At 42.4% G+C, this 14,336-nt stretch overlaps 1 protein-coding gene across 5 annotated transcripts in view; it reads left to right on the top strand.

Annotated features, from left to right (window-relative positions):
- GBF1 (golgi brefeldin A resistant guanine nucleotide exchange factor 1) overlaps window positions 1–14,336 on the top strand; it is a 343,732-nt gene that overhangs the window by 275,195 nt on the left and 54,201 nt on the right. For all 5 annotated transcript variants that reach the window (XM_083364149.1, XM_083364148.1, XM_083364146.1 and 2 more), the window contains exon 31: window positions 3,280–3,437. In XM_083364149.1, coding sequence (XP_083220275.1) covers window positions 3,280–3,437 — 158 coding nt within the window. The remainder of the gene's footprint in view (window positions 1–3,279; window positions 3,438–14,336) is intronic.

Here is a 14,336-nt window from a genome sequence, read left to right as displayed (position 1 = left end):
TGCTGTTTACCAAATATCAAAGCGTTTATGTTAAAAAAATCAATAAAATGTATTTTAAAAAATAAAATAAAATCTGTTTTCCACTGTTCTCCTTCCTTAATTCTGACCCTGTATTATGGGTCCTGTAAATCCAGTTTAGAAAAGATTTTGCCCTTTGAAAGGTAGGCCAGTGTGTCTTTCATGAGGGGAAGGGGGTACACATTTTCAACACACATAGCATTCAGACCCCTATAATCAACACAGAGATGAAGAGACCCATCTTTCTTCTCCCAGAACAGAACAAGGATGGGCACCCAGGTGAATAAGCCTTGGGCCAAGTTTTTCTCTATGAACTTGGAAGATTTGTCTCACTCCCTTGGGGTCATGGAATACAACTTTATTTTTGGTAGTTTGGCTCCGGGAACAATCTCCGGTGGGAGTTTGTTGGAAGCTCTCTCGCTAAATACATCAACCAAGTCATGGTATTCCTGCTTTGCAGGAGCTCACTTTTTGAAGCAGCCACTTTTTCTCTGCAGGGATCCTTTCCCACTTTGTGGCTTGTTTTGCCTGGGGCTTGCTTCCTCTTTGGGAGTTTCAAAAATCCCTTCCTCAAATCCACCTGCAGTTTCCATTGGTGTCACTATAAAGCTTAGTGTCTCAGAGTGGCCTCCCATGGTCATGCCTAGGGACTCAGTGGCGGACGTGGCTGGGACACCCCCCCCCCCGTAACTGACTTATCTAATTGGCAGAAAGCAATTAGGTTCTTTAATCTCTCAGGCAGACCCCCAGTTTTTCTTCCAGGGTCGGGCTTATTAAGCATCTGGTGCACCCCGAGTCTAGTAAGTCTTTTAGGGCCACTCTGTTTTCCATGCCTGGGATCAGCAGTTCTATGGGTATGGTTACTGGTGTGATCAGCCCACAGTGGCTGGAGAGAGGGTGAGAAGGAGGAAAAAGCAGGAAGGGTTTCTGTGTATTTGTGTGTGTCTCTGAGAGAGAGAGACAGAGAGAGAGGGGAAAGGGGAGGAGAAGTTGAGGTGTTATAAAGGGGAGCTTCCCACTTTCTCCCCCCTTTTTAACCTCTTCCCTCACCATTCAGGTGAAGCTGGAGGAAAAGTGTGTGAAGGGGGAGAAAGCAGGGAGAGTTTTTGTATGTGAGTGAGAGAGATTGAGCCAGCAGGGAAGCAAAAGTGTAGGGAATGGGGAGCGTTGCAAATGGAGTAAGCAAACTTATTAAAAGGAGATCTCTCTCTCTCTCTCTCTCTCTCTCTCTCTCTCTCTCTCTCTCTCTCACACACACACACACACACACACACACACACACACACACACACACACACAAATGCACCGTCAGGGAGGTGGTGTGCAGGCAGGTGAGAGAGCAAACTCGCAGATTGGCTTTGTAGTCTATTCTTGCCACCTCCCATACCTAAAATCCAGCTGATAGTAGAACTGCTTGGATTGAATGGCAAGTTAAGAGGAATTGGCGTGAGTTGAAATTAAAATCCTGAGTCAACTGCCCCCCCATTATTTTGTCCAAGACGTGGAAAGTGTTTCTCATTTCTACTTCCCCTCATCTGCTCTTTTATAATTTAATCCAGCCTTACCCAAACTAATGTCTTTCGGGTGTCATGAACCACAGTTGTGGTTATGCTGTGTGGCTATGCTGGCTAGAAATGGAATGCCTTATTTTCTCTGCAGTATGCGCCTAATTTATTAAATCAACATCTAATTTGAAATTAAATGTTTTGGAGAAATCCAGGGTGGTTTACAAGAAAACTCTCAAAGACAGCTATTGTAAAGCATCAGCAGCACTGCTTAAAGCAATATTAAAAGTGTGTATTTTAAGAAAGAAATATATTAGTAATAATTTACTTAGTGCTGTTTGACTATAAAATGTGGTGTTGTTCTACATATGCCTGGCTGAACAATGTGTTTGGAGTTGCATCTAAATGGACAAGGGATGCACTGTTCATATTTTCCTTGGGAAAAAGTTCCATAATTGGGGTGCTGTCTCTGAGAAGGCTCTTGTGGCCACTGTTCTATAAACCAAACCGGGGGGGGGGGGGGAGCTGGTCTAAATGGATGATAAGCAAAGATGGAGGCTGGAGGCTAAAACATATGACAAATGTTTATGGGAATTAGGTATGTCTAGCTTAGTGAAAAAGACTAGGGGTGGTGACATGATAGCAGTGTTCCAATATTTGATGGGCTGTCACAGAGAAGAAGGGGTTAACCTGTTTTCCAAAGCATTAGAAGGCAATAATAGATGGAAACTAATCAAGAAGAAAACCAGCCTAGAACTAAGGACTTCTGAAAACAACTAACCAGTGAAAAGGCTTGCCTTCAGAACTTGTGGATGCTCCATCATTGGAGGCTTTTAAGAAGAGATTGGATATCCCATTGTCTGAAATGGTATAAGTCCCCTGCTTGAGCAGGGGGTTGGACTAGAAGACCTCAAAGGTCTCTTCCAACAGTGTTATTCTTTGAGAGAAGCGCTGCTTCTCCTTCCCCTTGTCTCTTCCTGGGCACAGAGAGAGGGAGGGAAGGAAGGAGATGGGAATGACAGGGAGGGAGGTCCTGAGGGAAGTCCCACCTTAGCACTTGGCCACCAGCAGCCCTGTTGCCCTTTCTCCATCCCCATCCCATCCTATTGGTGAGGATACTTTGGTTACAAAGCCAGGTCTCCTTGCATGGAGAGGGAGTGGACTTCCCTCTGACACATGTATTTTGCCCTCCTGCACCCACCATGAGCAACCTGGCCAAGGAGAGCAAGTACAGCAGTAATAGTAGCTTCGAGGAGGAGGTAAACGCAGCTGGGCTAGGCAGGGCTGTGGGATCCCGGTGCCATGGGAGCTCAAGAGCTGGGCTGGGCACTTGACCTCTGCTGCCCAGGGCTCCGGGCAGTCCAAGCCACCATCCAGGGCCTCCCCTGCATAGCCTGAGAGGGATGGTGAGGCTCCTCCAGTGGATCATGCCCTGGCACTCACCCCGATCCCATTCCCCCTCCGCCGGAGATCCTGACATGAGTGACACCCACCCAATAGGCCATTCCCATGCCAGCCACGTCTACCCAGTAGACTGCACCCCCCCAGCCACACACACCCCCAAGGGCAACCATAATGCTGATATGGGCCTCAATGAAATTTAGTTGACACCTCTGATCTAAATCTTCTTTCCCACATTTTTGCTACGATTGGAACGACTCCCAGCATTTCCATCATAATAAGTCTCTGATGGCATAAACAAAAATAAGCTTTTGCACATTTGCTTCATTCCATTTTGTTTAATTGTTTGTTTAAGGAGCTCAGTCAGACAGTGAGATCTCCTATCATCCAAATGAAACCAGCCTAGATCGTGGCTACACTTCTGATTCAGAGGTATATGCAGATCATAGCAAGCAAGGTAAATTGCATCGTTCTGTCACTGATGTAGATGTCGTGAACAGCGGCTGGCTAGTGGTAAGTAATTTTGAGTGTTTTGATCTCTTTATATGTATCTGAGATGAATGAATAATTAGGGTTTTTCTCCATCTATTGTTTGAAAAAATTAAAAGGATTATGTCCCTCATTTACCATGCTGAAAGTAATTTTGCATACGCAAACTCTGTTCTAAGTCCTCAATAGTGGTTAAGGTAACACTAAGGATTATGTGTGGTAACTGGGCATGAGCAGGCTTCAAATGTTGATTTGTGCTTAGAGTGTAAGCCGCCCTGAGTCTTCGGAGAAGGGCGGGATATAAATGGGATTAAAATAGAAAAAATAAAATGTAACTCATAGTTTTCCCAAATTGAGAAATAGTTTGGTTTGTTTCCAAGACAAAGCAGTCCATCTGTCCTCTATCTCATTCACTGATTTCTCTTTTTATGTTATGAACATAAGAATCTGCCTTATCTTGAATTATATTATTCATTGGATCTAGTTATTGCTTACATTGTCCCCAGGATTTATTTACTAATGCTTGCATGTGTGTATGAAAAACCTTGACTTCCGGTGGCGGCACGGCGCCGGAGACAGCCGTTTCGGGCTGCCCGCTGCTCAGCTGTGTTGTTTTCACCCGAAACAGCGCCGATCAGCTGTTCGGGTGAATTTGAAGCCCCCTCCTCGGGAGAAGAGGAGGGGGAGAGGCCCCAGGTAGGGGTTGAGTTCTCCGGGGCCGCCTGAGCTTAAAGCTTGGGCGGCTGAAGGATTGAACTCCCCCGTAGCCTGGGTTGCTCCCAGCTGTTCAGCGTCTCTGCTCCGGGATTCTTGGAGCAGAGCCAGGCGTTTGCGACCACCCCTGCCAGACGGAAGGACCCTGGAATAAAAGGAGCAGGCAGAGCGGTACAGGAGGAAGAGGTGAAGAGGACTTCTATTTTTACTCTCTAGCTTAATGGACTTTTTAAACTTAAAGTGAAAGTGCGTAACAAGCAAAAGTAAAAAGATGGCGGCTAAACCTCCCTCAAAAACTCTTCGGAGTGCTGGAACTTCCCCGGTGCAACAGACATTGTTGCAAGCCTTGCTTCCTCCTGCTGCATTGACATCGAAGGATTTACAAGATGCTCTTGAAAAACATGCCCAGGTAATTTTAGAAACACTGGGTGATAAATTGGCAAAGGTGGAGGAGAAATTGAAGAAAATGGAGGAGAGGATAGAAGAGAGGATGGAAGAGAAATTCAGTGCGATGAGGGTAGACATTTTGTCTACAGTGGAAAGTGTGGCTGAATGTGCAAGGTTTGGAAGAAAAAGTGGAAGATTTGACTCAAAAAAATGCTATATTAGAAGTAAAGGTATTGGAGAATGAAGACTTAAGAGATAAAATAGACAGAGAATTAAGTCTTGTTCAGTTTCATCAGATGCAGTATGCTATTAGAATCAGAGGCTTAAAAGAAAATATTAAAGAAGACCTAAAGCAGCTGATTTCTGAAGCTCTGGAAGCAGTATTGGGTCAGCCAGCATCTGAAATAAAGGGATGCATGGATAAAGTTTTTCGTGTAAATTCATGGATTGCTAGACAGAGAAAGCTACCTAGAGATGTGGTGGTTTATTTTGCAAAGAGAGAAACTAGAGATGAAGTTATTCAAGCCGCCTATGATACTAAAGTAGTGGTTGCTGACCAAGAAGTTTTGGTTTTAAAGGAAATTCCTCCAAAGATTTTAAGGAGAAGAAAGGACTTTGCATTTCTTGTGCAGGAACTTAAGCAACGTGATATAAGGTTCAGATGGGAGATCCCAGTTGGATTGGTGGCGATGCATGAAGGCAAAAGATACTGTCTGGTTACTGTGACACAGGTGCGTGATTTTTACAATAATGTTTTAAAAGCAACCCCACTATCACTTCTGGAAGCGGCAAAGGGATCTGGAGAAGAAGATGGACAGACAGAGGAGAATGGTGCTGGAGGGGATCAAACTATAACTTCGTTGGCTGATGTTGGAGAGCTGAGGGTGACGCGTGCTGCTTTAAAAAGAGCAAAACAAATAAAAGAACAAGACCAGCAGAAGTTTATGAAAATTTCAAAGCGCACTTATAGCGAGGCAGTGGGAGGAGCGCGGCCCAAAGGCGACAGAGGGGCTATTAAAGATGTGCTCCAACAGCTTCGGGATGACAAGCATGGCGACTAAATTTCTAACCTAGAACGTTAATGGACTAAACTCGCCTCAGAAGAGAAAGAAAGTTTTTCAATATTTAAAACAATTTAAGATTGATGTTATATGCTTGCAAGAAATGCATATTAGGGCTATGGACCAAAAGTTTTTATTGAACTCAAGGTTGGGTACGCAATTTGTCGCCTCTGCAATGAATAAGAAAAACGGAGTGGTTGTCTATGTTAAAAGTGCTTTAACAGTGGACTTAATTGAAGCAGATAAGCATGGAAGATACGTAATGATAGATTTGTTGTTAGAAGGCAAAAAAAGCTTTTAGTTGGACTGTATGCTCCTAATCAACAACAACAACAAGCTGACTTTTTTAGCTTACTTCATACAAAGCTTACCCAGTTGGATTACAAATCGTTTATTTTTATGGGGGACTGGAATGGTGTTTTGGACGTACAGATGGATAAGGCTGGTTTTTTTAAGCGTGTTCCGTGTCATGCCAGATTGCCTAAATCTTTTTTTGAAATGAAGGATGATTTGGAATTGCGAGACATTTGGCGTGACACACACCCGCATGAAAAGGATTATACTTTTTTTTCTGATAGACATCAATCTTTTTCCAGGATTAACTTCATGTTGTTGACTAACGATTTTTTTTCTAGGATTAAGATTTGTGCAAGAGCTATTTCTGACCATAGTCCAGTATGGTTAGAGATTAATAAGGACAATAGAGATAGGCGCTCGTGGCGCGTAAATGAGAACTTGTTTAGAAATCAGAAAAATGTGGAAGAGTGTAAACAGCGAATGAAGGATTTTTTTGAAATTAATATGAATAAGGATACTTCTATGGACATGGTTTGGGATGCTAGCAAGGCCTATATGAGAGGGGTGTTGATATATATGAATAATAAACACAGACGTACTTTGGAAAGAATTGGAGAATGAAATTAAGGAAAAAGAGAATGCCTTGATTCTGAATCCATTGGATGTGAAGACTAAGGAGGTTATTAAGCTATTAAGAGGACAATTTGATAAACTAATGGCTGACCAGGTGGCTACCAATTTGCGGTTTGCCAGGCATAACACTTTTTGCAATGCTAATAAGCCAGGTAGATGGTTAGCTTATAGACTAAGGAAAAAGCAGAGGGCTTCTAATATAGACAAAATTGAATATAAGGGAAAGGTAGTGTTTCAACAGGATCTTATTAAGGAAGCCTTTGTGGATCTTTATTCTAAATTATATGCTAAGGAGAAGATTAACGAAAAAGACATTGATGTATATTTGGAGAATGCTAGCATTCCGGTTCTTACGCAAGTACAAAAAGAGGAGATTAATCAATTGATTACAGAAGAAGAAATACTTACAGCAATTAAGGAGTTGAAGGTGGATAAAGCGCCAGGTACAGATGGTCTGACTGCGGCCTACTACAAAAATTTACAATTAGAGATGATAAAACCGTTAAAGGAATTGTTCCAGATAATCCAGAGAGGGGGAAAGGTGCCTCCGTCTTGGAGAACTGCTTTTATTTCTTTGATTCCGAAGGAAGACCAAGATGTTACTCAAGTAAAAAACTACAGACCGATATCACTATTAAATACAGATTATAAGATATTTGCTAAGGTGTTGGCTAATAGATTGATGAGGGTTCTGCAATCAAACTGGGTTTATTAGTGGCAGGCAAATGAAAAACAACGTGAGGCATATAGTTGATGTGTTGGAATTTTTGGAAAGGAACAACCAGATCCCTGCGGCGCTAATTTTTTTAGATGCTGAAAAAGCCTTTGATCAATTGAACTGGCAATTTTTGATGAAAGTTTTAGATAAAATGAATTTTGGGGATAAATTTTTGCAACCAATTAGGGCATTATATCAAAAACAAACAGCCCGAATAATAGTTAATAATAGCTTGTCAGAAGCATGTAATATCGAGAAGGGTACAAGGCAAGGGTGCCCGTTATCGCCTTTGTTATTTGTGTTAACATTGGAGATATTACTGGTAAAAATACGGAATTCGGAAAGAATTAAGGGTATACAAATTAGAGATCAGGATTATAGATTGAGAGCGTTCGCAGACGATCTGGTTGTTACTGTGACCCAGCCGAAGAGCTCTGTTGTGGACCTGATGGAGATAATAATGCAATATGGGAAGGTTTCTGGATTTAAAGTTAATGTACAAAAAACTAAAATTCTGGCTAAAAATATGACAGCATCGCAAAAGGCCCTTTTAGAAGGGTTAACTGGATTTGAGATTGTTAAAAGGGTCAAATATTTGGGGGTGCTTTTGTCGCCCTCTAATACAAAACTATATAAAAATAACTATGAAAAATTATGGGGAAAATCCAAAAAGAAATGGAGAGTTGGGAAAAACTGCAATTGTCTTTGTTGGGGCGAATCGCAGCAGTGAAAATGAATGTCCTGCCTAAATTTTTATTCTTATTTCAAATGATACCGGTTCTTAAGAAAGATTCTAATTTGGAGGAATAGCAGAGAGGTATCAATAAATTTGTCTGGGCAGGGAAAACGCCACGAGTTAAACTTAAGATTATGCAGGATACTCGTGAAAGAGGTGGTCTTAAAATGCCTAATCTTAAATTATATTATGAAGCTGCTGCGTTAGCAGGTATAAGTGATTGGATTAATTTGACACAAGAGAGATTATTAAATCTTGAGGGCCATGATTTGCTGTTTGGCTGGCATGCATATTTGTTGTATGATAAGAAGGTAGATAATGTGTTTAGAGTGCATATTTTAAGACAGGCATTGCTGAGAGTTTGGAAGAAGTATAGACATAAGTTAGACTGTAAGATACCATTGTGGGCAATTCCAAAACACGCAATAGAAAATATAAATGTTGGTTTTAAACATGATGTGACTACGTATAAAGAGATTTTAAGCTTGGAAAGAAATGTCTGGTGTTTGAAACCATATAGCCTCTTGCGAGATGAAGAGATTGTTCAAACTTGGTTTCAATATATTCAGCTACGGGCCAGGTGGAAAGAAGACCAGAAAATTGGCTTTACAATGACTGATGAAAATCTGATAAAGCAAATTAGAAATCAGGGACCAGCACATATTAAACGGATATATCTTGCATTGATAGAGATTGACTCAGAAACAGAACTTGTTAAGGACTGTATGATAAAATGGGCCCAAAACATCCAAGAAGTTATTACAATGGATACGTGGGAAAAGATTTGGGTGAGGAACGTAAAATTTACACAAGCTCAAAATTTAAGAGAGAACTTTTATAAAATGTTTTATAGATGGCATCTAGATCCTAAAAAGCTTGCAAGTATGTATCCGAATTATCAGCCAAAATGCTGGAGGTGTGGTGATGAAGATGCAACATATTTTCACGTATGGTGGACTTGCAAAAAGGTTAAGGCCTTCTGGATTAAAATTTGGTGGAATATGCAGAAGATTTTCAAGCAAAGGATAAAGTTTTGCCCGCAACTTTTCTTGTTGGGAATAATTACAGATGCTACGGTTGTGGACACTAAGCTGATGTTGAATTTAATTACGGCAGCAAGACTCTTAATAGGTCAGTATTGGAAGAAAGAGGAACTGCCGACCATAGAAGAATGGACTTTAAAGGTTTCTGACCTGGCAGAGATGGCAAAGATTTCGGCTTATTTGAAAGATCACTCGCAAGAACGTTATATTATGGAATGGAGAAAATGGATTGAGTATATCCAGAACAAATATAGGACTAAAAAGTTTCATGTAGCATTTGAATAAGTCTTCCTTTTCTTTTTCTTTTTTTTTCTTGTTTTCTTTATATATATTTAATATTAATAGTGTTTGTATTATCCTATATGAGCCAGAGAGTGATAGATTTTAGAGTTTATGGTTGTTAGCATATGGATGTTTATGATTGTTTTTTTTTTGTTTTTATACCTTGTACTTAGCTCTGGGAAGTGGGGGGGGAGGGGGAGAGGGGTAGGGAGGGAGAGGGGAGGGGGAGGGGGGACTGTTAAAGAGAAAATGTATGTTAAAACTTTTCAATAAAAAAAAAAAGAAAAACCTGCTGTATCTGCTCTTATATATCTCTTATATACGTACACAGTCACATAAACATACACATACATATGTACATACATGAACAAACATAGAGGCTGACTTTTAAACTTTTAAAAGTTGATATATTAAAAATATTTTACAGCAGATTTTTTAAAAAGAATTTAGTATTAGGAAAAATGCTTTGGCAGCAACTTTATAATATTGTCCTGCTCAGTAAATATGACTCAAAGCCATACAAGTCTTCCAGGCTTGGAAACCGGGTTCCTTCAGACTGTGCTTCCAAGTCTTAAGCTCCCAGTGAAGCACTACTGATAGAACTGGTAAATTCTTACTCTCAGCTTAAAATCCATAGCAGATTTTAATTCCCACATTATAGATTATCAGTACTTGTATTCTCAGCTAGATCCTTAGTCCCTGGCTGCACTCAGTCCCATTTAAATGGTCCTTGAAAGAAGGCAAATGGGACTGAAGACAGCAAAAATGTGAATAATAATAATAATAATAATAATAATAATAATAATAATAATAATAATAATAAGAAGAAGAAGAAGAAGAAGAAGAAGAAGAAGAAGAAGAAGAAGAAGAAGAAGAAGAAGAAGTAGTAGTAGTAGTAGTAGTTGGAAGGGACCTTGGAGGTCATCTAGTCCAACCCCCTGCTCAGGCATGAAAACCTATACCATTTCACAGTGCTTTTTTTGTAAAAGAAAAAGGTGCCGGAACTCACACATGTCATACAACCTGCCTTGCCTACCCTACAAGGTTCCATCCAAAAAAGGTGCCGGAACTCCGTTCTGAGCGTTCTATGAGAAAAAAATCCCTGCCATTTCATACAAATGGCTGTCCAGTCTCTTCTTAAAAGCTTCCAGTGTTGGAGCATTCACCACTTCTGGAGGCAGGTTGTTCCACTGGTTAATTGTTCTAACTGTCAGGAAGTTTCTCCTTAGTTCTAGGTTGCTTCTCTCCTTGACTAATTTCCATCCATTGCTTCTTTTTCTGCTTTCAGGTGCTTTGGAGAATAGCTTGACTCCCTCTTCTTTGTGGCTGCCCCTTAGATATTGAAGACTGCTATCATGTCACCCCTCATCCTTCTCTTCGTTAAACTACACATACCCAATTCCAGCAACCGTTCCCTATATGTTTTAGCCTCCAGTCCTCCAATCATCTTTGTTGCTCTTCTCTGTACTCTTTCCAGAGTCTCAACATCTTTTTTACATCCTGGTGACCAAAACTTGATGCAGTATTCCAGGTGTGGCCTTACCAAGGCATTGTAAAGTGGTATTAGTACTTCACGTGTTCTTGATTCTATCCCTCTGTTAATGCAGCCTAGCACTGTGTTGGCTTTTTTGGCAGCTGCAGCACACTGCTGGCTCATATTGAAATGATTGTCCACTAGGACTCCGAGATCCCTCTCACAGTTACTACTATTGGGCAAGGTACCACCTATACCACGGGTCGGCAACCCACGGCTCTAGAGCCGCATGCGGCTCTTTAAGCCGTCTCCTGCGGCTCCCTGTCCTCCTCAGCTGTTCTGGAAAAAAAAGTGGGACAAAGGCAGCAGCTCTCCAAACGGGCGGCGGCAGTTTGGAGAGCTGCGCGAGCATCTCTCTAAAACTACACCGCCCCGTTTGCAGAGCTGCTGCCTTCGTCCATGTTTGACGAAGGCAGGAGCTCTCCAAACGGGCGGCGGCAGTTTGAATTGCTGCACACGCAGCTCTCCAAAACTACACCGCCCCATTTGCAGCTGCTGCCTTTGTCCATGTTTGCCGAAGGCAGCAGCTCTCCAAACCTACACTGCCCCATTTGCAGAGCTGCTGCCTTCGTCCATGTTTGACGAAGGCAGCAGCTCTCCAAACGGGGAGGTGCTGCGTTCGTCCGCGTTTGGAGAGCTGCTACATTTGTGTTTCTTTCAAACGCGGACGAACGCAGCACCTCCCCGTTTGGAGAGCTGCTGCGTTCGTGTTTCTTTCAAACGCGGACGAACACAGCAGCTCTCCAAACAGGAAGGCGGAGGTTTGGAGAGCTGCGCAGCTCTCCAAACCTCCGCCTCCATGTTTGGAGAGCTGCTGCATTCGTCCGTGTTTCTTTCAAATGCGGACAAACGCAGCGCCTCCCCGTTTGGAGAGCTGCTGCGTTCGTGTTTCTTTCAAATGCGGATGAATGCAGCAGCTCTCCAAACGGGGCGGCGGAGGTTTGGATTGCTGCTGCCTTCCGAGCAGCTCTCCAAACCTCCGCCGCTCTGTTTGGGGAGCTGCTGCATTCGTCCGTGTTTGACGAAGGCAGCAGCTCTCCAAACGGGGCGGCGGAGGTTTGGAGAGCTGCTGCCTTCGTCCGTGCACATTTTCCCTTGTTCTACGCATGTGCATGCATGCACTCATGCGCACGGACATTTTGCGGCTCCCACTTTTTTGTGTGTGTGACGGAACCGGTTCTAAGTGGCTCTTTTGCTGTTTCAGGTTGCTGACCCCTGACCTATACCATACCTGTGCATTTGATTTTTCCTGCCTAAATGTAGAACCTTACTTTTTTCACCATTGAATTTCATTTTGTTAGATAGTGCCCAGTGTTCGAGTCTGTCCAGATACTCCTGTATCTTAAGCCTATCTTCTGGAGTATTGGCTATTCCTGCCAGCTTGGTGTCGTCTGCAAATTTGATGAGTTCCCAATCTATCCCCTCTTCCAAATCATTGATGAAGATGTTGAGGAGCACTAGGCCCAGAACAGAGCCCTGGGGCACCCCACTACAAACTTCCTTCCATGTAGGACCACACGCATTGAGGACCACACGCATTGAGGACTACAGCATTCCTCTGGTCCACTAGTTTTGTCACTTGGTCAAAGAATGCAATAAGATTTGTCTGGCATGATCTGTTTTTGACAAACCCATGTTGGCTTTTAGTGATGACTTTGTTTGCATCAAGTTGTTCGCTGATTTGCTGTTTGATTATCTTTTCCAAAATCTTCCCAGGTATTGAGGTCAGGCTGATAGGTCTGTAGTTTCCTGGATCTAGTTTTTCCCCTTTTTTGAAGATGGGAACTACATCAGCTCTCTTCCAGTCCTCTGGTATCCCTAGTGCTCCAGGATCTTTGAAAAATATAGTTCAGTGGTTCTGAGATCACGTCGGCCAGTTCCTTGACAACCTTGGGGTGTAATCCATCTGGTCCTAGTGATTTGAACTCGTCTAGGCTGCACAGGTGCTCACTTACAATTTTCTTGCCTATCTTAACTTGCGTTTCTATTCTGTTTTTTTATGGCACTGTTTTTGGTAGGTTGGACTGTTTTTTCCCTTTGTGTAAAGACAGATGCAAATAACAAGTTAAATAGTTCTTCTTTCTCCCTTTTGCTTGTCACCTTCTTGCCACTTTCCCACACTAATAGACCAATCATTTCCTTAACTTTTTTCTTGTTTTTTATATGTTGAAAGAAGCTTTTTTTAATTTTTGACTTTGGTCGCAAGCCTTAGTTCATTTTGAGCCTTAGCTTTCCTCACTTCATCCTTGCAGGATCGGACTATTTGCTGATATTCTGCCTTAGTTATGTGCCCCTCTTTCCACTTTTTTTACTTGTCCTTTTTGTCTTTCAATTTATCAGAGAGTTCTTTATGTAGCCATGCTGGATTCTTTTGAGAGTTGTTCTTTTTCTTCTTTGTTGGTATTGTGCCTTTATTATCTCACTTTTCAAAATTTCCCAAGCTTCTTGAGTTGTTTTCCCCTTTAGAATTCTTCCCAAGGTCTCTCTAAGTCAGACATGTCAAACACAAGGCCCGGGGGCCGGATCTGGCCCGTGAAGTGGTTTCATGCGGCCCGCGAAGCCATCTTGGAAACAGTGAGGGAACGGCCCCCACTGCCTTGGCCCTGGCCCAGAGACCCTCCTTCTGCCAGAGAACCCCAGATCTGTCCCACTCCTGCCCAGGCCCCCATAGGCACCCTTGATGCGAACGATGTAGAGCTGGCCATGCCCACCCAGTAGGCCATACGCACTCTAGCCACGCCCACCCAGTGGGCCACGCCCACCCAGGCCACACCCACCTGGCCCCTTGAGGGCAACCGCTTATCTGGCCCTCAATGAAATTGAGTTTGACACCCCTGCTCTAAGTTTATTGAAATTAGCTCTTTTAAAGTCCAAGACTCTAGTTTGACTGTGTTCTATTGCTTGTGCTTCCAGAATGTTGAATTCCAATATTGCATGATCACTTCCCCCCAAGGTTCCTGTGGCTTTGACACCTTCTATCATTTCATCTCTGTTAGTGAGAATTAAATCCAATATGGCTAATCCCCTAGTTCCCTTCTCTACTTTTTGGGAGAGAAAGTTGTCTGCTAGGTTTGTCAGGAATCTGTTTGATCTTCCACTTGGTGCAGAGTTTGTCTCCCAGTTGATATCAGGGTAATTAAAGTCCCCCATTACTATTGTGATGTGCTCCCTACATACCTTAGTTAGCTGACTAGCAAAAATTTCCATCTATTTCCTCTGCTTCATTGAGCAGCCTATAGTATACACCTATGGCAGTGTCATTTTTTCCCCTTTTATATTGACCCAAATGCATTCAAGTTTATAATTTTCATCATTGTTGTGCTCTATTTCTGTAGAGATAAAGTTATCTCTTATATAGAGAGCAACTCCACTGCCTCTTTTGTTTAGTCTGTTCCTTTTAAATAATTTAAATCCCTCTAGCTGTGTGGGTTTCGTCCCACCATGTTTCCGTAATGGCAACAATATCATATCTGTCCTCATTTACCTGAATTTCTAGTTCACCCTGCTTACTGTTCATA

This window comes from Vipera ursinii, assembly GCF_947247035.1.
Source record: "Vipera ursinii genome assembly, chromosome: 5".
Classification (NCBI taxonomy): Eukaryota; Metazoa; Chordata; class Lepidosauria; order Squamata; family Viperidae; genus Vipera; species Vipera ursinii.
This window is presented reverse-complemented; position numbering and strand designations above follow the sequence as displayed.